Source organism: Mobula birostris, chromosome 10 (assembly GCF_030028105.1).
Source record: "Mobula birostris isolate sMobBir1 chromosome 10, sMobBir1.hap1, whole genome shotgun sequence".
NCBI classification, from domain to species: domain Eukaryota; kingdom Metazoa; phylum Chordata; class Chondrichthyes; order Myliobatiformes; family Myliobatidae; genus Mobula; species Mobula birostris.
The window spans coordinates 1,777,081-1,802,684 of NC_092379.1; the positions used below are offsets into that span (position 1 = coordinate 1,777,081).

The following is a 25,604-nucleotide window of genomic DNA, read 5'->3' on the forward strand; positions in this document are numbered from 1 at the left end:
GCAAGTGAAGTTGATTGAAGTTGACCCCTCTAGTTCAAGAGCCTGATGGTTGAGGGATAATAACTGTTTCTGACCCTGGTGGTGTGAGTCCTGAGGCTCCTGCACCTTCCTGATGGCAGCAATGGGAAGAGACCATGCCCTGGGTGGTGGGTGTCCCTGGTGATGGATGCTGCTTTCCTGCAGCATGTTTCATATAGGTGTGCGCAGTGCTGGGGAGTGCTTTACCCGTGATGGGCTGTAGCTACTACCTTTTTGTAGGATCATCCTTTCAAGGGTATTGGTGTTTCCATAACTAGGCTATGATGCAGCCAGTCAATCACACATCTACAGAAGTTTGTCAAAGGTTTAGATGTTATTTAAATGTTGCTTCAACAACTTCCTCTAGCAGTTCATTCTATATACTGATCACCCTCTGGGTGGTAAAATTGCCCCTCAGTTTCCTAGTAATTCTGTCCCCTCTGGTAGTTCTTAATTCTCCAACCCCAGGATAAAGACTATTCACTCTATCAATGTGCCTTCTGATTTTATACACCCCTGTAAAATCATTCCTCATTCTCTGACACTCCTGTGAAAACATTCCCAACCTGCTCAACCTATCCCCATAACTCAGTCCCTCAAGTACAAATAACATCCCTGTAAATCTCACCTGCACACGTTGCAGCCTAATGGCATCTTTCCAATAGCAGGGTGACTGAAACTGAACGAACGCACACAGGCACACACGCAGACACACAGACACACACACGCACACCTGGAGGAACTCAGCAGGTCAGGCAGCATCCAGATGGATCTCAGCCCGAAATGTCGACTGTTTCTCCATAGATGCTGCCTGAGCTGCTGAGTTCCCCCAGCATTTTGTGTGTGTTACTCTGGACTTCCAGCATCTGCAGAATCTCTTGTGTTTACAACACTCCAAATGTGATCTACCCCAGGCCTCTGCACCTCTGCTATGCCAGATCCCCTTTGCCCTCAGTCCAAGAAAAAGAAAACCCCTCTGACAAAAAGCTATCCCCTCAGTGGGACCTTAGACTCGGCCTTTTCTTCCTGGCTACGTGGCTCTGGAGATTATACTTTTCTAGAGTCTCACAAAACAACCTTACAACAGATTTGACAGCTTGGAGTATCTAGAATGATATTCCTTGACTGAGCAGGTAGTTGGTTGGGCTGGGTAACGCGTACTACACTAAGGTTGGCAGAGCCTGAGGTAGGCCAAGGCTAATTAGGCACACCAGGAACTTTGTGGGCATGGTGAATGAGGTCAGATGCACAGAGGCTCCAGTCTTTTTTAAACTGCATGAATTGCCCTCTGACAAGACAATCAAACTTCTGGTCAAACGGTTCAGATCAGGGAATTTTCTCTGCCCCTCCCCCTCACCCGACTCGTCACTCACCTATTTCACCCCCCCCCCTACAAAATTGTACTAGGTCTGAAAAAAGGCCTACAGGAAGTAGAGGATGCAATCCAGTCCATCACAGGAAAAACCCTCCCCACTATTGAACACATCAACAGGAGCACTGGCTCAGGTATCCAGTATAAAGGACCCCCACCATCCAGGCCTCATACTCTCCTCGCTGTTGCCACCGGGAAGGTGGTACCACCACCAGCTTCAGGAACCTGGTAACCGAGGTAATAACTATTATCCTTCAACCATCAAGCTCTTGAACTGGAATGGACAACTTCACTTACCACAGCACTGAACTGATTCCACAACCTATGGACTCATTTTCAAGGACTCTACATCTCATGTTCTCAGTCTAAAAAGAAATCTATCTGTTGTTCTATCTATCTATTTCTGTCTGTCTATTTATTTTATATGCAGTTTGTCTTTTGCACATTGGTTGTTTGTCAGTCTTTGTGTGTAGTTTTTCATCGGTTCTATTGTCTTTCATTGTTCTACTGAGAATGCCTGTAAGGAAATGAATCTCGGGGTAGTATATGGTGACATATACGTAGTTTGAGAATAAATGTAGTTTGAACTTTGGATTACAGGCAGCTGCCCCGCTTACACAGGGGTTCTGTTCCTGACAGTGGTTCAAACGTAGGAGTTGAACGACAGAGTGAGGACGAGGCGGGTCATAGAAGCAAGGTTGATGAGAGAGTGAACAGGCGCAGGGAGAGCGGCCGCCAGCCATCCGCACTGACTCAGTGAGTGAGACTAGTCAGGGCTGCCCGCTCTGCGGAGCTCCCCGTAATCCCCGAGTGTTGCAGCTCGGGGAGGAAGGACGGTGGGGGAAGATGGCCTTGGAAATGCCCCGTTCCCATCCGGCAGAAGACGGCTGCAGCACTGCAGCGGCTGGTAAATGGCTCCACATCCATCCCACTGGTCTCCGAAACGCTCGCTTGTATGTACGGAGTATTCATGGAAAGATTAGTTGTATTTGTCACATGTGCAGCGAAATATACTATGAAATATGTTGCTTTCCGTTAATGAGCGACGCAGTCTGAAATGTGCTGGGTAGCCCCCAAGTGTCGCCATGCTTCCTGCATCAACACAACACGCTCACAACTTACCGACCCTAACCGTACGTGTCTGGAATTTGGGAGGAATCCAGGGCACGCAGTGGTTACCCACTTGTCACAGGGAGAACGTACAAACTCCTTTCAGACAGCGGCAGGAACTGAACTGTGATCTTACAGCTGGAGTTGTAAAGGGTCATGCTAAATGTTACACTACAGTGCAGGCATTTGTAACTCGTGGGGCCTGAAGAAGTTTAAATTTTCCCTTCGATGGGAGTTTAGTGAAACCATCTCTCACTGCCACCTTCCAACCCTTCTCACCTCGTGGTTCTTCCTCTCCTCCAAGCTTTCTTACTGTGACTTCTCATCTTTTTTTTCCAGTCCTGATGAAGGGTCTTGGTCCAAAATGTTGACTATACTCTTTCCCATAGATGCTGCCTAACCTGCTGAGTTCCTCCAGTATTCTGTGTGTGTTGCCTGGATTTCCAACACCTGCAGATTTTCTTTTGTTTGTGAGCACTTGTGTTGTCTGTTTCTTGTGCCTCCTCAAGAGGGAGATAATAAGTCCAAAAGATATAGGGCAGAATTAGACCATTCAGCCCATCAAATCTGCTCCTTCATCCCATCATGGTGGATTTATTTTTCTCTCTCAACCATATTCTTATGCCTTCTGCACATACCTTTGTTGCCTTATTAATCAAGAACCTATCAACCTTTAAATACCCAATGACGGCCTCCACAGCTGTCTGTAGCAATCAGTTCTACAGATTTGTCACCCATTGGCTAAAGAAATTCCTCCTTTTCTCTGTTCTAAAGGGACACCTTTATACTCTGAGGCTATGCCCTCTGGTCCTAGACTCTTCCAATACAGGAAACATCAACTCCATTTCCATCCTATCCAGGTCTTTCAATATTTGATAGGTTTCAATGAGATTCCACACCCCCCCACCCCATTCTTCTAAACTCCAGTGAGTTCAGGCATTTTCCTCAGTATTTCGTGTGTTGCTCGAGATTTCTAGCATCTGCAGAACCTCTTGTGTCTATGTGCAAGGTGGAAAAGAGTTGCATTTTGGAAAGCCAATCAGGCTAGAACTTTCTCTGAGACCAGAATGGTAGTCATGCGTTACAGGCGGGTGCAGTGCATGCTTACGCTAACATGCAGGTAGCTGGAATGTGTTGGACAGGCCGTGAAGGTGCATCATAGAACTGTTACTGAATGAAGTAAGGCCATCGTCCCTGTGCCATGACTGGTAGATCTTCTGCCTCACAACTCCAATGACCTGGGTTCAGTTTTGACCTTTGGTGCTGTCTGTGTGGAGTTTGCAGGTTCTCCTTGTGACCGGGTGGGTTTTTCCAGGTGCTCTGGTTCCCTCCCACACCCCAAAGATGTGCAATGGATAGCCTAAGTGGTCACTAGTGTGCAGATGAGTGTAGAGGACATTGGGAGTGTGGGGAGTATTGAACTAGATTAATTACAGAGTCCAGAGGAGGTTTATAGGAAACATCCTGGGAATGAAAGTGTTAAAGCATGAGAAGAATGGGGTGGAGTGGGGGTGAAATAGGAAAGATGTCAATAAAATTGAGAGAGTACAGAGGAGATTTACTAAAATGTTACCTGGGTTTCATCTCCTAAGTTACAGAGAAAGGTTGAACAAGTTGGGTCTTTATTCTTTGGAGTGTAGAAGGTTGAGGGGGGACTTGATAGAGGTATTTAAAATTATGAGGGGGATAGATAGAGTTGACATGGATAGGCTTTTTCCATTGAGAGTGGGGGAGATTCAAACAAGAGGACATGAGTTGAGAGTTAAAGGGCAAAAGTTTAGGGGTAACATGAGGGGGAACTTCTTTACTCAGAGTGGTAGCTGTGTGGAACGAGCTTCCAGCAGAAGTGGTTGAGGCAGGTTCGATGTTGTCATTTAAAGTTAAATTGGATAGATATATGGACAGGAAAGGAATGGAGGGTTATGGGCTTAGTGCAGGTCGGTGGGACTAGGTGAGAGTAAGAGTTCGGCATGGACTAGAAGGGCTGAGATAGCCTGTTTCCGTCCTGTAATTATTATATGGTTATATGGAAATCTCATTGAAACCTACTGATTATTGAAAGGCCGAGAAAGAATGAACATTGGGAAGAATAGTGGGGGGGACTCTAGTACCAGAATCAGAACTGAGGTAAGGAGGAATTTCTTTAGCCAGAGGAATTTACAGTGAATCTGTGGCAAGTCAAAGTTCAAAGTACATTTATTATCAAAGTATGTATTCATTATACAAGCTTGAGATTTGTCTGCTTACAGGCAGCCACAAAACAAGAAACCTGAAAGAGCCCAATTAAAAACAAAATGAACACCCAATGCGCAGAGAGAGGGGAAAATACACAAGTCATTTAAACAATAAAAGCAAGCAGCAGCGTTCGGAACCAGATTGAGTCCATAGCCCTGAAGCCTGGAGCAGCCGGGGCAGAACATAGCAGGATAAGTCATTGGGTACATTTAAAATGGAGGTTGATAGGTTCTTGATTAAGTGTGTCAAAGGTTATGGGGAGAATGTGGTTGAGAGGCAAAATAAATTGGCCATGATCAAATGGCAGAGCAGTCTCGATGGGCCAAATGGCCTAATTCTGCTCTTATTTCTTCTGGTCTTGCGAGTATCAACGTGCTTGATGGTCAGCATGAATGATGGGCTGAAGGACCTCCTCCTGTGCCGTATAACTTTGTCTCTTAAGTCTATTGGGTCTTTTGGACATGGAGAGGATGTTTCCATTAGTAGAAGAGTCCAGGATCCAGGGGCTCAGCCTCAGAATAAAGCGATGTCCCTTAAAAGTGACTTGAGGAATTTCTCTGGTCAACAGGGTGGTGAGTCTGTGGAATTTGTTGCCACAGAGGACAATGGAGCCCAGGTTTCTGGGTGTGTTTAAGGCAGGGATTGATTGGTTCTGAATTGGTAAGGGGTTAAGGAGGGAGAAAGTGTGAGAGTGGAATTGATTTGAATAATCAGCCATGACTGAATGGTAGAGCAGACTCGATGGGTTGAATAGCCCAAATCTGCTCCAGTATCAAATGATCTTACTAACACTTCTGCCAATTCACCTCCTCCCTCACCATCATTTAGGACCCCAAACAGCCCTTCCTGGTGAGGCAACACTTCACCTGCAAGTCTTTTGGGGTCACTTACTGTATCTGGTGTTCCCGGTGTGGCCTCATCTACACTGGTGAGATCCGGCGTCGATTGGAGAACCACATTGTCGAACACCTCCACTCCTCCCGCAAGGGGAGGATTTCCCCGCGGCCACCCATTTTAATTCTACGCCCCACTCACATTCTGCATGCTGGTGTACGGCCTCCTCCGCTGCCTCAATGAGGCCACTCTCAGGTTGGAGGAGCAACACCTCATATTGGGTAGCCTCCAATCATCTTCTCCCTCCCCTTCCCTCTTTATGTTATTCTGGCTGTCACCTTACCCCTTGTATTCATCTCACCTGTCTGTTGCCCCCCCCCCACCCCCTGGTGCCCCTCTACCTTCCCTGTCTCCCATGGTCCATTTTCCTCTCCTGTCAGATTCCTCCTTCTCTACCAATCACCTCCCTTCTTCTTACTTCATTTCCCCTCCCCCCACCCACCTATCTTCCCCCTCACCTATCCCTTTCCTGCTGATACTCCTTCCCCTCCCTCTTTATTCTGGCTTCTTCCACCCCCCACCTTCCTTTTCAGTCCTGACAAAGGGTCTCGGCCCGAAACATCGACTATTTAATCCTTTCCACAGATGCTGCCTGACCTGTTGAGTTCCTCCAGCATTTTGAGTGTGTTACTCTGGATTTCCAGCATCTGCTGAGTCTCTTGTCTTTGTGAACATTGTGGGCATGCTATGTTTGTGGTGTCACTGTTTGTTTCAATGTACATGTGATTAACAAGTAAATCAGTCCAAATCTAGAAATGTTATCATTTTGTTAGCTTTTCTAACCATTTGCAGTGCCTGTGAATAATTCCCAGCTCCCTCTTCACCTTGGAGCTGTCTGACTTCTCACCATTTAGATACCGTGCCACTTAAAAAAAAATTGCTGCCAAAACAAACAATTCCACATTTTCCCATATTATTCTTCACTTACAACATTTTTGCTCAGAAACTATCTTTATCCCTAGTGCATTCTCGTTGTGGTCACTTGTATTGTGACCTGTCTTTGAAATGGACACAACCATAACGAGACCTTTGTGCTTTCTGAGTCATTTACGGGGTTGTTGAAGGCTGGCACTGGGCAGACCCCCCCCCCAGTAAACCTGCTGGGGAGATTGAAGAGCAGGCCAGTGTGAGGGCTATGCATGGTCAGAGGATGAAACCTACAGGAACATCTCCATCTAGAGTTTTGTCAGACCAGGAGAGGTACTGTGAAGTTTATGCCCATGAAATCCAGACCAACACCACCACCACGGTCATACAGGCCCTTCAGTTAACTTATCCATGCTGACCCAGTTGCCTACGTCAGCTAATTTTTTTCTGTGCACTTCGCTCATATCCGTCTAAATCGGGTTCCCAACCTGGGGTCTGCGAACCCCTCGGTGAATGGTAAGGCTCCGGGGCATAACAAAGGTTGCAAGCCCCTGCTCTAAATCCTTCCAATCCACATAACTGTCAAAGTGCTTTCTGAAGGCACGATGGGGCCGTATTTCATTAGGAGTTTGGGGAGATTTGGTATGCCACCAAAGACGCTTATAAATTTCTACAGATGTACCATGGAGAGCATTCTAACTGGCTGCGTCACCGTCTGGTAGGGTAGTGGTGTGGTGGGATGTGTCACTACGCAGGATCGAAATAAGCTACAGAGGGTTCTAAACTCAGTCAGCTCCATCATGGGCACTGGCCTCCCCAGCATCCAGGACATCTTCAAGAAGAGATGGCTCAGAAAGGTAGCATCCATCATCCCCATCACCCAGGTCATGCCCTCTTCTTGTTGCTACCATCAGGGAGGAGGTACAGAAGCCTGAAGACACACACTCAACAATTCAGGAACAGCTTCTTCACCTCTGCCAGCCGATTTCTGAATGGACATTGAACACTTCCACACAATTCCTCCTTTTGTACTATTTGTTTATTTATTGTAACTTATAGAAATCCATTTTTATGTCTTGCACTGTGCTACCACAAAACAATAAATCTCTCAGCATATGTATGTCAACAGCATGGTGGTGTAATGCTATAACAGTACCAGCATCCTGGGTTCAATTCCTGCTGCTCCCTTTTAAGGAAATGTTACATTCTCCCTGGTTGCCTCTGGGTGCTCCAGTTTCCTCCCACATTCCAAAAATATGTGGATTAGTAGGTTAATTGGTCATGTGGCTGGAACTGGGCAGCGTGGGCTCATTGGACCACAAGGGCCTGTTAGCATGCTCTATCTCTAAATTAAAAAAACAATAATCATGAGTTAGCATTGATCCTCTGCGGGATGTACAGCCAGTGAATCCATCCCCAAATCTGGGAATGGGGCGACAGGGTCGTCTATGGACAGCAATTGTTCTTTAAATGCTTCCACCCCTCTGACTAGCTATTAGCCACTCTTAGAGGTCACCCTTAGGCAAGGTGTAGCCCCTGCTTACCCCTCACCCCATCCCAACCCCTGTTCGGGATCATGTGAAGTCATGGGAGCAGGTGGTGGATGGTCGTACGAGCAGCTGGTGCATGTCGCAAGTCCTGGTTATGCGACCACTGACGCCAGGCAGACCATCTCTGAAGAGTATTGGTAATGGCTGGGGTCACCCGTCTTGTAAGACACTGCCCAGAAGAAGTCAATGGCAAACCACTTCTGTAGAAAAATTTGCCAAGAACAAACATGGTCATGGAAAGACCATGATCGCTCATGTCATACAACATGGCATGTAATGAAAGAAGGAATCAAGGTTTTAATCAGGGTGCTGGCTGGCAGTATAGGCCGTGAGGAGGACTCGGAAGGGCTTGTGGGGGACAGGGACAAGCTGAATGATTGGTAAGAACATGGCAGGAGAAAAACAATGTCAGATGGTGATGAGAGGGCGTACAGGAGCAAGATATAAAGCCAATAAAGTGGTGTTGTAGCAACAATCTTGCACTTAATGTCAGTTAAGACCAAAGAGCTGATTGTGGACGTTGGAAAGGGAGAACACACAGCAGTCACCTTAGAGGCATCAAAAGCAGAGAGTGAGCAACTTCAAGTTTCTAGGTGTCAAATCTCCGAGGGCTGTACCGGGACCCAAAATGTTGATGCAGCTATAAAGAAGGCAAGACAGTGTCTTTGTTTCATTACAAGTTTGAGAAGGTTTGGTACGTCATCAAAAGCAGCCGCAAATTTCTGCCGATGTGCCGACTATTCTTCGTTTGGAGTTTGAAGAGATTTGGTATGTCAACAAATACACTCAAACCTTCTACAGATGTACCGTTGAGAGCATTCTGACAGGCTGCATCACTGTCTGGTATGGTGGTGGGGGGGCTACCGCACGGGACCAAAAGAAGCTGCAGAGGGTTGTAGATTTAGTCGGCTCCATCTTGGGTACTAGCCTACAAAGTGAGTGTGGGTCAGAAAGGCAGCGTCCATTATTAAGGACCCCCAGCACCCAGGGCATGCCCTTTTCTCACTGTTACCATCAGGTAGGAGGTACAGGAGCCTGAAGGCACACACTCAGCGATTCAGGAACAGCTTCTTCCCCTCTGCCATCCGATTCCTGAACAGAGATTGAACCCATGAACATTACCTCACTACTTATTTAAATATATATATAAAAAACGAGCCACAGTTTTTTCCTATTATTATGTATTGTGTTGTACTACTGCTGCAAAGTTAACAAATTTCTTTTTTTTAATATATTTTTAAAAATTTTTTATTTTTATTTGGATAAGGAATTCACAAGTAGCATGAACTTTTTTCACAAGTATAACCTTTTCCATTTTTTTAATATATGTATAAAACTATAATTATTTATACATTCCTAAGTACACATTAAGATGAAATAAAAAGGAATTAGGCACTTAAATAGATAATTATGTGCAGTTGAAATTCTACTCTATTAGGCTAAGTAATGATATTAGTTGTTAAGAAAAATAATAATAATAGTGGATTAATAATGATTTCCATATATCTCTTCTGGACCATTTCTTTCTGGTCCAAAATGTTGTTTGTAAGCCTATGTAACTACCATTGTAGGTGCTTATACCCTAACTTGTTCATGTTTGCTCCTGTCCCCAAACATAATTATCCAATCCCTTTGTACTTATTTACGTAATTTTATCATTTTTTATCCCTTTCCCAAATCTTTTCCTTTACTTGTGTTAATTCTCCATTTTCCAAAAAAAAACAAAAACAGTAAACATTTAGACCAGGGGTGCTTACGTTAGCAATATTACTGTGTTGATGAGAAGAGCAATATAAATCATTAGTAGAGTCATCTAAAGTCTGCTCGCTTTGGGGTTATACATTCAATCCATTTATTCCAAATTTGATAAAATTTTTCTTTTTGAATTCTCAGGGAGTAAGTCATCTTTTCCATTTTAAATATTTCCAAGATAATTTTGTGCCAATCTTCTAATGTAGGTGATATTGGATTTAGCCACTTTCTGGTGATTGATTTCTTACTTGCCGCTAAAAGGGCCTGCCCCAACTTTATATCTTTCTTCTGTTCAAGAAACAATACATGCCCCAAATACAGCGTCTCAAAGTTCAGAGGTATCTGGGTCTTAAGTACCTTAACTAATGTTCTATAAATACCTTTCCAATATAAACTTAATTTAGGGCAATCCCAGAAAATATGGAAATGATTTGCCTCCTTGGAGCCGCATCTTCTCCAACATGTCACGTTTGTGTCTCTATATTTTTCCTGATATGGGGTCTTGAAGTATCTTATAATATTTTTCCAACAATGTTCTCTCCAAGTCAAAGAATTGGTCGGAGACCACTGAAAGCTGCATATTTTCCCCCAAGCCTCCTCTGAAAGTACCAACCCCGCTTCTTTCTCCCACTTCTCTTTAATATACAGTGTATTTACATTTTTAGCATGGGAGAGTGCATTATATAATCGAGAAACTGATTTACTAGGTATTGAACTACAAGCCGAATTCAGGATCTTGAAAAATTCTAATTCTACTGTTGATAAGTCTGTATATCTACAACTCTGGTTAACATAGTGTCGTACTTGAAGGTACCTAAAAAAAAAGTCATTGTGTTCTAGGCCATGTTTGTCCTGCACGATTTGGAAACTTTGTAATACTCTTTTATCTATAAATGAGAGGTAGGTTGTAAGACCTTTCTTTATCCATAGTTCAAATCTTTTATCTCCTCTGTTGGGAAGGAATTCGGTATCATATGCACACCATCTGAAAAGTTTTAACATGTTATTGATTCCACATGAATTAACCACCTTCTGCCATACTTTTAATGTAAGATTTATCCAGCTGCTTTTAAACTTTTCCAATTGGGCCATCAATCCTTTGTCAGCTATTGAGGCCTGTAGAGGAAAACTGTCAACCAATCCAAATTCAATTTCCTTCCATCTAGCCTTATATTCCCTGTTGCACCAATATAACAGAGGGGTTATCTGTGAAGCATAAAAATAATTTCTCAGACAAGGAAGTACCATACCTCCTCCTTCCTTTCCTAACTGTAAGGTGTTATTTCGAATTCTAGGTTTCTTTCCTTGCCGGATAAAGCGGGAAATCCATTTGTCCCATTCCCTGAATTGATTATCATCCACCTCCACAGGTAAAGTTCGGAAAAGATAGAGTAACCGAGGGAGAATATTCATTTTTATGGTATTTATCCTTGAATTTAAACTTAAAAAGGGGATAAGATTCCATCTATGCATATCTGCTTTTATCTCTGAAATTAATGGCCCATAATTTACCTGTGACAGTGATGAAAGATCCTTCAGCAGGGTTATTCCTAAATATTTTAATGATTTAGCTTCCCACTTAAGATCATATTTATCCTGCAGTTTTTTGGATGGTGTATAATTTAGGGACATAACCTGCATTTTCTTTACATTTATTTTATAACCTGATATTTTCCCAAAGTCATCCAACAGTGTAAACAATCCTATAAATGATTTTTCTGGTTCACTTAGACAGACTAAAACATCATCTGCGATAACGCCACTTTCTGTTCAGTCCCTGCCACCTTGATACCTTTTACGATTTTGCTCTGTCTTATTAGTTGGGCAAGCGGTTCAATATATAGCGCAAAAAGGAGAGGAGAAATTGGGCATCCCTGTCTAGTGCCTCTCTCTAAGATGAAGGAGTCTTAATTCGGGCTGTAGGGCTGTAGAGTCTGAATTACTTTAATAAACTTTTCTTGAAAGCCGTATCTTCCTAACACTCTGTATAGGAATGCCAAACTAACTGAATCAAAAGCTTTCTCAGCGTCTAATCCCACTACCATTGTCTCTGTCCCATTCTTAATAACCTGTTCTAGTATGTGTAGAGTTCTCCTTATGTTGTCCTGTGTTTGTCTTTGTTGAATAAATCCAGTCTGGTCTAAATGGATTAGGCCAGGTAAAAGCTTTTCCAATCTGCGCGCTAATATAGATGTAAATAATTTGTAATCTAAATTAAGAACGCTAATTGGTCGATAATTACCATGTTCTAGTTTATCTTTACCCTTTTAGGAATAACTGAAATAATCGCTTCTCTCCAGGAGGGTGGAGTTTCTCCTCTCTGCAAGATCCAATTAAAGGTGTTAAGTAGTAATGGGGCTAACTGTGTCTTCTGGGACTTGTACCACTCTGAGGTAAACCCATCAGAACCTGGAGACTTTCCAGCCTTTAATCTAGAGATGGCCACATTCAGTTCTTTGACAGTTACTGGCTCTAATAGGCATTAATTTTGTAAATCTGTAAGCTTGGGTAGATCTAAAGAATTCAATAAAGTGTCTATATAGGGCTCATTGGAGGCCCAGGGTTGGGAGTACAGCTCTCGATAATATGTTTCAAAACTCTCCTGAATTTTCCCTATTGTACTCTCCACAAGCTTTGTCTTTGGATTCTTTATTTTATGTATTGTATTGTCTGCTTGTTGTTTTCGTAATTTATATGCTAATAATCTAGCTGATTTACCTCCTACTTCATAATTCTTTTGTCTCAGGTAAAGAAAATTTGTTTGGGTTTCCAATGTATAAATATCATCAATTTCACCTTGCAATTTCCTAATTTCCTGTTTTAAATTAGAATTACTTTTGTTGCTATCTACAACTTGAAGTTGTTTTAATTTTCCTTGAAGGTCTGCTAATTTTTGTGCATTGATTTTTTTCAGGTGAGTGGTAATGGAAATAATTTTTCCTCTCAGTACAGCTTTCAATGTATCCCATAAGATCACTGGTGATGTTTCTCCCGTGTCATTAAGGTCTAGGTATTCTTTGATTTCTCCCCTTAATCTCTCCATTACTTTCAGGTTATTGAGTATATGTGAGTTTAGCCTCCATAGTATTTTCCTCATTTTCCTTTCCAGGATTAGAGACATAGAGACTGGGCTATGATCCGACAGATCAATTGTTGCAATATTAGTTTTTTATCCTGAGTCTATCTGTATTAAAGATAAAGAAATAGTCTATCCTTGAATAGGCTGAATGAGGGAAAGAATAATGTGTATAATCTTTACTAGTGGGGTGTAATTCCCTCCACACATCTATAATTCCCAACTCCTCCATCAATAAATTCATTTTCCGAGTTAGAGGTTTATTCTGAGTAACTATTCTTGAAGAATCTAATGCAGGATTTAACCTAATATTAAAATCCCCTCCACAGATTACTACCCCTTGAGAACTGACCATTAGGTCAAAAATGTGTCTATAGAATGACCATTCACAACCTGGAGGAGCATAAACATTCAGCAATGTTATTTCTGTACCTTCCATTCTTCCTGTAATTTTTACAAATCCTCCATCTTTGTCTTTAGTCTCTGAAATATGTTCATAATTAGGAGCACTTGATATTAAAGTAGCTACCCCTCTTTTGTGGCTCAATTTATATGATGAATAAAATACATGCTTAAAGCCCATTCTTTTTAATTTTCCATGTTCAGATTGGCTTATATGTGTTTCCTGGAGGAAAGCTATTTGTGCCCTCTCTTTTTTCAATTTAGACATAATCTTATTTCTTTTAATTGGATTCAAAACCCCATTAACATTATAGGAAATTATTTTTACCAATTCAGTTTGCATTTTTCTCTAGTAGAAAAAAACACTCTCCTTTTCTAACCAAACAGTAAGCAATCCCTTCTCAACAGTAAACCAAAACATATAACCACACCCTAGACATTTTTGAAAGTATAACATTTGAAAATTTTCCCTGACTTCCAACAGTGAGGCCTGAGCACCGACCCGCCTCAGTTCAGAGGGATAACCTCTATCTTCACCCTGTGTTAGAGGGCCCTCAGCAGTTTGAATAATCATAGAGAATTTTCTCCTATTTATGTCTCCACCATATTGCTATCATTCAAGTTATTCCGTCTAGTTTATTTTCAATTACCAGCTTTCATTTAAGTCCGATTTACTCTTTTCAGTCATTTCTCTTAATTAATCTGTATTCTCTGTACATTTGCATCTGAATATTTGCAGCTTTTCCTTGTAGTTTGACACTCTGGTTCGTGTGGAGCGTCCTCGCCCCACTGACTGCCACAACTTCTGCTGAATCCTCTCCAGTAGTGACTCCAGTTGGGTGATAACTTTAATAGGTAGACCCCGGTCCGCCAGGTCCAACTTTGCCTCCTCCACCGTAGCGTAAGTTTTTGTCCCTTCGTCGTAAAAGACTCTCAGCCGAGCTGGATACAGGGTCTGGAATCTGATGTTGTTTTCCTTCAGGACCCTCCATGCCTCCGCGTATTGCTTCTGTCTGGCAAGGATCCCCGGTGCGTAATCGTGGTCTAAACTGATTTTATAGTTGCTCCACATGAAACCTTTCTTTTGCCATGCCCTTTTAAGCACCTCTTCCTTCGTCCTGTAACTGAGAAATCTGACCAGAATCGATCTGGGCTGGGCACCTGCCGGGGGCTGTGGTGCCAACGTGCGGTGAGCCCTTTCTATCTGTAGGTCTTTTGCGGCCGGTATATCAAGGTTCTCTCTCAGCAGCTTCTCCACGAAGGGAATCATCAATCCGGGTTTACCTTCAGTTCCTTAGGGAACTCCGTAAATCCTCACATTTTCCCTTCTTGAGCGGCCTTCTTGGTCTCTTAGCTTCCACTGGAGCTGCTCTTGTAGCTTCAGCATTTCTGCTATCGCTTCCTCTACGTTTTGTAGCTTCTCTTCAATTCCAACAATCCTCGCTTCGGCTTCATCTATCCTTGAGTTGGTTTTTACTATTTCTCCTTTAATATCTTCCAGCTGTTTGTTGTTATCTTGTCGGAACTCGCGAATCTTTCTGAGAATCAAAGACAGATTCACCGATTCCTCCTCATTATCTCCATCCTGGCTTGCCGTGGGGGAGCTAGGCCCGTCGCCTTGCTGCATCTCTTTGTGTTTATCAGCCTTCTGAGTGGACTTTTTAATCTTGTTCTTAGACATCATCCTTGCCCCTTTTATTAATATAGTTATACAATATTAAGCATTTGTCTAATTTCGATTTTGGGGCAGTTTACCTTCTTTTTTGTTGAGAGACCTTTTCCTTACGCCGCCATTCCCTAAAGTTAACAAATTTGACGACATATGCCGGTATTATTAAACCTGATTTTTTATTCTGATTGTGAACTCATCCACTTCAATAGCGAAAATAAGAAAGGCAGAGTCACTTTTCTCCAAAGCTGAGAGATTGAAAGGTTTTGGTATTAATAAGGTTGTGGGTCCTTTGTGCTGAAATCACTGACAGTTACCATGCAAGCTCAGATGAACAGGCAAACGGTGTGTGGCTTTTATTCCAAGAGGATTTGTGTACAAGATTAGACATACTGTGTCTCGCTCCAATTATGTGGGGACCTGGAGAGACGGCATCTGGGGTGTTGTCTGATTTTCTGCAAGTCTTGGATGTTACTCCTGTCGATGCAGAAACACACTTTTAATACAGATTTTTAGATATTGTTGAGACTTCCATTGGTCTGGGTCACATCCTAGCTGCCATATGTAGGCCTGGGCAGTACGATGTGGAGAGCAAGCTGTTGCCCATGTAACAGGCTCCCCCCACTAAGTAGCTGAAGTAGCAAAGGAATGGCAGAGACCGATACAGTTTGTTGCCAGTCAGCGTTGAACCCAATGTAGGACTGCCTTAGGGACTCCAGCTCTGGGTTTTTACCTCGAGGTTTACTCTCGAAGCCATCTCCACAAGTGGGTATAGCCCCAAGGCAGCAGAGTTCGAGTTCAGAGTTTCCCTCTAGATGAGCTGTCAACCAGGGCTGACGAGCCCCGTCTGCCCGAAATGTCTGGCTTTATGGCTCCAGTTACCTGCCTTTGTCCCTTCTGCCAGTGGAATCATTTTGGCCATGCTTAGTAGCTGACCACATGTGATCACCAAGAGCTAGACTTGAATGTCTGAGGCTACATGCCAATGGGAGCATTTAATAGCAGGCTGGAGATATTCCCCACTAACACCCCCAGCTATAAAAACCTTAAGGAACCAGATATTATATGGTGATATAATGCATTTTCTAGTGAGCCTGAGTTTGAAGATATGAGACTGCAGATGCTGGAGTCTGGAGTGGAATACAACCTGCTGGAGGATCTCAGCCGGTCGGGCAGTGTCTGGGGAGGTGAATGGATAATGGGTGTTTTGGGTGGAATCGTTTAGTTTGGATTGAGAATAGAGGGAAAGGGATGCCAGTGATTTTTAAAGTGAGTATGTGTTGAGTTCACAGTCTGGGGTCCAAGCACCCCTTGGTTAATGGTAGGAGTCCATGGCATAAAGAAAGGTTTGGGAACCCCTGGTTTAAGGGACCTGGTGAGCCACATGCCAAACCATCAGGATTCCGCCCCCCCAAAAAAAAATCAGGAAGTGGATGATTGAGTTTTGCTTTATTTTTGTCACATGTACTTTGAAAAGTCAAAAATACAGTGAAATGCGTTGTTTGCATCAACAACCAATACCATCTGAGGAGGTGCTGGGAGATGCCAACTAACGTCACCATGGTTCCAGCGCCCACAACATCTCTAATATTTAACAAGTTTGGCTGGGGAAATAGATGACAAGGATTTGTAGAGTTATCAAATTCCTTTCTCTCCAGCCTTTCCCACCCACCTGACTTCATCTATCACCTTCTATCTAACTTCCTTCCCTCCCCCCCCCCACCATCTTATATGGTGCCTTCCTCCTTCCTTTCCAGTCCTGATGAAGGGCCTTGGCCTGAAAAGTTGCCTATTTATTCATCTCCATAGATCTGCCTGACCTGCTGATTTCCTCCAGTATTTTGTGTGTGTGTGTTGTTATGGAGAGCTATGGTACAGGTGCAGTTAGATGGGACCAGGAGGCTATGGAGTAGATGGGCTGAATGGCCTGTTTCTGTGTTGTAGTGCTCTATGACTCTACAGTACATAACACTATCACCTCGGGCAGACCCTCAAACGACCACTGCCTGGACCTGTGGAAGACCACCTTACCAACTCTGGTCGTGGGAATTAATGTGTTAGACTTTTGAATTTGATGACATTATGGGAGCTCACGTATTTGTGGGGATGTCCGGGAAGTCAGCTGTTCATAATCCGAGGTATGTTGTACAGTCATCATTGTCATCATCTTGTACAGTACCTGCGCTGAATCCTGCCATCCTCTGCTTTACAGCCCCCGTGTGGCCACAAGTCCTTCAACGTGACGCGCTGCGCCATCGCAGTCAACCGCCAGGAGGACCATGGATGGAAACGTGGACATGAGATCAGAGCTGGAGGAGATGCAGCGATGCGCTGATCAAATCACTGATGAGGTGAGTATGAATGGAGGGCAGGAGAACGCTTCTTTGTAATTACCCTCTAGCCAGATGGAGCAAGTGGTGAAATCGAGAGCAGCAGGGTCGGTATCAACAGCTGCTGTCTGGAAAAAATAAATTGTAATGTTTATAATCTGAAACTGAGGAACTTGGCATTATCTCGGAGAGTTGTACAGTGCCTATCCAAAGAAAATGGGTTTCAAAAAATGTCAAATGTAAATGTATTATCACAGTACTTACAGTATATGTCACCATATACAACCTTGAGATTTATTTTCTTGTTGGTATCTCAATAATTCTATAAAATGGTAACTATAACAGAATCAATGAAAGTCCGCCCCACTAGGGCTTCATTCAAAAGAGCGAATGACTGAGGAAATGGGGGATTACTCAGAGAGTGGTAGCTGTGTGGAACGAGCTTCCAGCAGAAGTGGTTGAGGCAGGTTCGATGTTGTCATTTAAAGTTAAATTGCATAGATATATGGACAGGAAAGGAATGGAGGGTTATGGGCTGAGTGCAGGTCGGTGGGACTAGGTGAGAGTAAGAGTTTGGCAGGGACTAGAAGGGCCGAGTTGGCCTGTTTCCATGCTGTAAGTGATATATGGTTATATGGGAATGATGGGATTTGGGAATGGCCACTAGTTTGGGATCATGCCTGCCAAATGAATGGAGAATTTTGTGCTTGGTATTCCCAAGATGTAGAAATGAAGGATGGTGCTAGCTTGGTGCCCTGGAGGAGAGGCTGGATCATTAGGGTATTTAGAGGAGGTAGATGCATTTCTAAAAGAGAATTGTGGGCTTGGAGATTTGGCATGAAATATGAGATAGTGAATGGGTCAGATCACGTCAGAGTCAGCTCTATGTTGTGAAATTTGTTGCTTTGTGGCAGCAGCCTTATATAATGTGCGAAAGGTTCAAAGAATCTGTGCGGTGGATACTGGTTAATTGGGGTATCGGTTAATCGGGGCAGCCGCTTCTCATTTGTGTTACGTAAACGGCAACAATGAATATCAATCGAGACAGGTTATATAAAAACAACCAAACATTTATTAAACATGGATAAACGATAAGGTAAAAAAAAACAAACGAAAACTTTAACCGGAAGTTAACCGATAATGCAGCCGTTCAACAAATCAACACTCGGCACTGGTTCTTAAAGCGTTAAATGCTAAAACATTTCTTAAAGAGATAAAGTCAGATATAGTTCTTAAAGCGATAAATTTGAAAATCCAACAGATCTATACGTTCAATTGGGAGAGACTTCTCTTGAGAAGGATTTCTTCACAGACGCGACTTTCCTGCTGGTTCTGTCCACAGAATCCACGTGGAGGTAAATAAACAGTTTAAAACAACTGACCTTAAATTCTTTTAGAGAGAGAGCGCAAACCGTTGCATGAACTCCTTTTTCTTTTTGGCAAGAGTTATCCTCAATGCAGGTTGCTACTCCGCCAATGAAGACTCAATAAGGTCGATCCTTGTTAAACTGCCAGACGATGCTGACTCCTCTCGATCCTTTGGTCCTGTACTTTGATAAATTCTTCACTCTCCCTTCTACTGTTGGAATTGGGTAAATCAACACATCCAGCAAAAATTTCCAGTCCAATAATATGGTATCTTGCAATAGAACGCAAAACCGTTTTAAAAATGAAACTGCGTCACAAAAACAAACACGCAACAGAAACGGAGATACAATACGTTCTACCTGGAAATCTACAAACTAAAAACCTACTGCGTCATCTGGGTCGACCCTTATATACCCATGGTGCACATGTCATCATGTGACCTCACCGGCGGGAAAATCACATCAGGTGACCTCCAAAAGACCATTACATCATTCTCACAAAAAAACCCAGATCTCCTTGAGCATGTAACATTTGTGACAACTCTTAAAGAACAAAAACTAATCGAGAAAGTAACCGGGAGTCCCTTTGTTTATTTGGGACACTATGCTGCTTAACTGGGACAGGAAACTGTTGCCAAACAGCATCTAACTAGCGTCAGTCGCGTACACTTGTGTGGTCGTTAGACACTACACCATGCTTAGAGTGAACAGTTTTTAAATAAATCTGTGCATGTGTTTGTGTTCAAAAGCAGTGACTTTTGTCACTAATAGATGGTGAGAAATGAGCAGTAAGGCAATTTGGAACCGTTCTGTTGACTGTGGTTTCAAGCATTTGGACTTGGAGGTGCCAGAAACGGTGAAAATGAAACGATTTCACTACTTCAACAAGTTAGGAACTACAAAAAATCTGAAGGTATTGACAAACATCTTGAATGTTACAATGAAAATGAAGATTTGAAGGATGAAATCATCAAAAGCATTTTATGAAGGCAGTCCATTATCTGCTCTAGGTGTCTGTGCTGAAATTGTTCATTTACAGTCAATCAAAAGAACGTGGCAGCGTACAGATACACAGAATGAATTCCCCTGGAGTAGTGTTCTACTTTGTTCTGTGTTTCATCTGAATACATCATTTGTTACTCAAATGGTAGTTTGTCTTCTTTTTATTTCCATGAAACTTTGGCTATTTGGGACAGTCGGTTAATTGGGCCAAAATGTACTGGTCCCAATGCGTCTCAATTAACTGGAATCCATAGTATTAAAAAAAAACAGATTGAATGGTAGGGGAATTCTGAGGGGCCTATTCCTGTTTTTTTTCTGCCCTTGGGTTTAACCAGTAAGCTTGAGAGATTGAATTTGCAGTCACTATATGGATGATGGATGAGTTAGAGTAGGGGTACCTCTATATTGGATGGGAGTGAACTTGCTTTGTATGTCCAGACAAAAGGGTCAGAACAGTGACAACTTGAGTGCCCATGGATGATGCTAACGCATCAGGAACCTTTCGGAGGTGGAAGTAGGCGATACTGGTCGTTACAGCAACAGTCGAGGCACTCGAGTCATAGATGAGGTGGAATTTACCTCCCTACTTACTGACTGTTACAACACTGGCGCTCAAGGCAGCAGTGAAGATCCTTCATCTCTGGCAGTGTTCATTGTGCCGGTAGCCTCCTCTCAGTTTTCTCTACTGTCAGCCATGCAAGTCCCGGGTGGAGACTCAGGAATACCGTCACACTCAGGTGTGGAAGGGTTCTTCATTGCTGCTTCCATAACTGTTTTATTTTACTAGTGAAGATTGTTAGCCCTGAGCTGAACCCCTGAACCTGGAGAACCGGTGGACCACTCTTACCCTTTGACCTATGTGGCATGGGTGACCCTACCAAGAGCCAAAATATAAAGCCTTGACTCCAGCCAACATAGCTCCCCAGGACAATGAGGCACGCTAGCCTCCAAACCCATGACAAGCTTGTGGTCCTCTTGGAGGATGAGGTAAACAGTCGGAATCTTTTTCCCAGAGTTGAAACATTAAACATTATCTCGCGTGAATTTAGGGTGAGAGGCGATGTGCTGCGCAAGTTTTTTTTTAAACACACAGAATGGTAGATTCCTCTAACGGGATGCCAGGGGTAGTGGTGGAATTAGATATGTTATCTCCCCCCAGGTTGGATGAGACTAGAAACAGGTCATGGGTTAAGGGTGAAAGGTAAAATATTTAAGGGGAATCTGAGGGGGATTATCTTCACTCAGACGGTGATGTGAGTGTGGAACGAGCTGCCAGCAGAAGTGGAAGATGCAGGTTCAATAGTAACGTATAAGGGAAGTTCTAATAGGTGACACTGTAATTTCCTTTGGGATCAATAAAGTATCTGTCTATCTGTCTAAATGGATGGGGTGTGGAGGGCTATATGTGGGTGTAGGTAGATGGGACTGGGTAGAAAGCCAGGCCAGCATGGAACAGATGGGCTGAATGGCCTTTTTGTGTTGTATTATTATGACTCTGTGATAGTAGCATTAAGGAGGCTGTTAGATAGGGATGTGGGTAGCAGGGTGGAAATACATCTCTATCAAGGAAGATGTAAGGTGCTCCTTTCCCCTGCCAGACTACACCCAGACCTTAGCGCACCTCCCCCCCCCCCCCCGATCAGGGTCACGTGAAACCATGGGAGCATGAGGGCAAGTGGTGGATGGTCGTATGAGCAGCCGGTGCAGACCACAAGTCCTGGTTAGGCGACCACTGATGCCAGGAAGGCAGTCCCTGAAGAGTATTGATAATGGCTGGGGACTCCTGTCTTGTAAAGACACTGCCCAGAAGAAGGCAATGGCAAACCACTTCTGTAGAAAAAATTGCCAGGAACAATCATGGTGATGGAAAGACCATGATCACCCATGACCATGATCACGATGATGATGATAGGTAGGGACGTAACTTGGGATCACGTGCAGGCGGAACGGATATAATTTAACTTTGCATCGTGTTCAGCACGGACAAGGTGGTTGGAAGGAGTGTTCCTGTTCTTTATTGTTCTAGCTGTATCAGATCTACTTTGAGGGGTTTGTGAGAGGCGTATTCAGGTCGAACAGAGGCGACTGGAATGGCCATGTATTTTCATGGGCAGGCTGTTTCCCGTGGCACTGTAGGCACTGTACGGCTGTAAGGGAGTGAAGAATGACCACACTGGCAGCAATGCCCAGTGAGCTCAATAGGCCGCGGAGATGTGAGACGGGTAGTGGTGGATACGGGCAGGTTCGACCTTGAGAAAGGAGAAGCCGTGGAGGCGGGAGCCGGCACAGAGGTGTAGCGTTGAATAATTAACGGTGGCAGCTGGTGGTTGTGAGGGTGTGAGGCCGCATAAAGCAGAGGTGACCTTCAGAATGAGCGGCCTTGACAAATGAGATACCGGTGGGGTGCAGGGTGGATTAAATCGAACCACAGTTTAAAGCTTGGCAGCAGTTTTCTGGTGAACTGAATGCTGCAGTTAATTTCCAGGCAATAAAACTGGGTAATGGCGCAGAAGAAGGGACGTTCTAAGGGAGACTTTGTATGAGTGTTACCCCATGTGTTAGCCAACCTGCACTTACACTCATTAGCCAAGTTATTAGATTACTAAATAACCTAATCAAATTATCCCTGCTGCTGCAGCCCATCACCTCAAGGTTCAATATGTTGTGTATTCAGAGATGTTCTTCAGCACACCACTGTTATAACACGTGGTTATATGAGTTACTGTCACCTTCCTGTTGGCTTGAACCAGTCTGGCCATTCTCCTCTGACCTCTCTCATTAACAAGTCGTTTTCATCCACTGAACTGCCACTCACTGGAGATTTTTTATTCCTTGCCACATTCTCTGTAAACTCTAGGAACTGTTGTGTGTAGAAAACCCCAGGAGATCACTAATTTCTGAGTTACTCAAACCACCCTATCTGGCACCAGCAATCATTCCACGGTTAAAGGCACTTACTGCAAGTCACATTTCTTCCCCATTCTGGTCTGAACACCAACTGAACCTCTTGACCAGGTCTGCATGCTTTTATACATTGAGTTGCTGCCATATGATATTTGCATTAATGAGCGGGTGTACAAGTGTACCTAATAACGGGGCCAAGAATGTACATCAATTTAAGTTTCTGGACACTTCCACAGGTGTGTTCTGTGCTATACCAGAATATCATAACATATAGGAGCAGAATTAGGCTATCTGGCCCATCAATTCTGCTGATCCATTTTCCTCTCAACCCCAGTCTCCTGCCTTCTCCCTGTATCCCTTCATGCCCTGACTAATCAAGAACCCATCCACTTTAAATGTACCCAATGACTTGGCTTTCACAGCTGTCTGTGGCAATGAATTCCACAGATTCACCACCCTCTGGCTAAAGAAGTTCCTCAGGGTGTCAAAGGCTACAGGGAGATGGCAGGGGAATGGGACTGAGGGAAAAGAAATCAGCCATGACAGAATGTCAGAGCAGAATTGATGGGCTGAATGGCCTAGTTCTGTTCCCGTGTTTTGTGGTCTTATTGTTAAGATGCAAACATATTGGAATGATATTTGGTCCATGTAAACTTTCCCTCTATAAACTATAGAGTGGACTTGTATAATGCATGAAATCTTCTGCAGGCTGGAATGAAACTGTACAATAGCCCAGCGTCGGAGATATGAGGGAAATTCACAATAGCTAAAGAGGCTGGTGCAGGAGAAATCCCAGGTCCAGCAGAGCAGGAGGAGGAACTTTGTCCCAGTATTCTTGAATACACAGAATGCTGTGCAATAAAATCTATTTGCATTAGCTATTACAACATAGGAGATTAAAACAGACGGTTGCAATACTGATAGTACTAATTTCCCTAAGCCATGTTTACACTCTCTGTGCAATGTTCCATACATTAACCCCTGAGTGTGACCCACACCCCTCACCATCTGGGAGGTGGTTGTGTATGTTGTGCATCCGGCTGGGAGCACGTCCATCAGCAATGGTAAAATCCAGTTCTGACGAGGAGTCAGCATTGAAGCCTCGGCTCGGTTTCTGTCTCCTCGGACGCTGCCTGACCTGCTGATTGTTTCCAGTATTTTCACCTTTATTTCAGATAGGTCGTTGTACTTGCCTTGCTTAATTCATTCTGCTGACAGTCACAATGTTTGCATTTATTTTCATGCAGTCGGGTTTTGTAACACTCCTTGTATATGAAATAAAATTGAACAAGTGTATAATTATTCTATGAATATATAATTATGCAGTTAAAATTATGTAATTAATACACAAATCAAAGCATGCACTCTGAAAATAAATATGCATGTAAGATTACATTTAATGTAGATCTCTGAATGCACACTCAGTGGCCACTTTATTAGGTACAACTGTACATGTGCTCGTTGATGCAAATACCAGTCAGCCAATCATACGGCAGCAACTCAATGCATAAAAAGCATTCAGACAGTGGACAAGAGTTTCAGTTGTTCAAACCAAACATCAGAATGGGGAAGAAATGTCAAGTCAAGTTTATTGTCATTTAACTATGTACATGTATATGGTTAAATGAGACAGATGTTTGTCTGGACCAGGGTTATGTAACGCACAGCAGTACACATAACACACAATAACTTGGGAAAGTGAGGATAAAATCTACAAATGAGTTACACATAAATAAACAAAGTGCATAAATTTTGTCAGGTACAGAACAGATTATCCGGTGACACTTTGAACACCATATGACAGGGAATTCAGAAGCTCAGTGGCCTGAGGGAAGAAACTGTTTCCCATTCTGACCGTTCTTGTCTTTGTGCATCGGGGTCTCCTGCCTGATGGTAGAAAGTCAAAGAGGATACTGTTTGGATGGGTGGGATCCTTGATAATACTAAGGGCCCTGCGTACACAGCGCTCCTGATAAATGTCCCCAATAGGTTGTAGGGAGACCCCTATGATCCTCTCAGTCTATCTTACAGCCCTTTGTAGGGACTTCAGTCCCATGCTCGACTGCTTCCATACCAAATGGAGATGCAACTTCTCCGGATGCTCTCAACAGTGCTGCTGTAAAATTTAGTTATAATGGGAGTGGGGGAGCCTTGCTTGCTTCAATCTCCTTGGGAAAATGAGGGAAAGCTGTGCCTCCTTGTTCAGGGAGGTGATATTAAGAGACCAGATGAAATCATTCATGATATGAACACCAAGAACTTGGTGCACCTAACTATCTCTACGAAGGAGCCATGTATTCGCAGAATTGGGAAGAAATGCAATCTAAGTGACTTTGACCATGGAATGATTTTTGATGCCATATGGGGTGATTTGAGTATCTCAGGAACTGCTGATCTCCTGAGATTTTTTTCAGTCACAACAGTGTCTAAAGTTTACAGAGCATTGTGCGATAAACAAGAAAACATCCAGTGAGTGGCAGTTTTGTGGGCGAAAACACCTTGTTAATGAGAGAGGTCAGAGGAGAATGGCCAGACTGGTTCAAGCTGACTGGAAGGTGACAGTAACTCAGATAGCCACACATTACAACAGTGGTGTGCAGAAGAGCATCTCTGAATGCACAACACATCGAACCTGGAAGTGGATGGGTTACAGCAGCAGAAGGCCATGAACACACACTCAGTGGCCACCTTATTAGCTACAGGAGGTAGGTAATGAAGTGGCCGCTGAGCATATGCACAATGTGCAAAGTGACTTGATTACAATGATGAACTGCTTGAGAATTCTTTAAATCTGATGTTAAAATGTATAGATTCTTGTTATCTGCAAGTATGCAGTGACAAGGTTTACCTGACCATAGGGAAGGAACAGAGTTTCATAATTCACAGGTAAACAACTTCTATTAATTGTTCTTGGGCCTTGTTAACGTTCATAACAAAACTGTGTTGACCAAGGAACCGAAGTTGCTTGAACTGGAACAAATGAGATCAGATGGGACAATTGGTACCAAGGGATGATGTATTCCCACCCAGTCGTTATTGCAGTCTCAGATACCTTA

At 43.4% G+C, this 25,604-nt stretch overlaps 1 protein-coding gene across 2 annotated transcripts in view; it reads left to right on the forward strand.

The window, feature by feature from the left end:
- The window catches only part of LOC140203756 (synaptosomal-associated protein 25-like), an 80,490-nt gene that overhangs the window by 17,221 nt on the left and 37,665 nt on the right, over window positions 1-25,604 (forward strand). For both annotated transcript variants that reach the window (XM_072269805.1, XM_072269804.1), the window contains exon 2: window positions 17,158-17,296. In XM_072269805.1, the coding sequence (XP_072125906.1) occupies window positions 17,225-17,296 (72 nt within the window). In that variant the 5' untranslated portion in view covers window positions 17,158-17,224. The remainder of the gene's footprint in view (window positions 1-17,157; window positions 17,297-25,604) is intronic.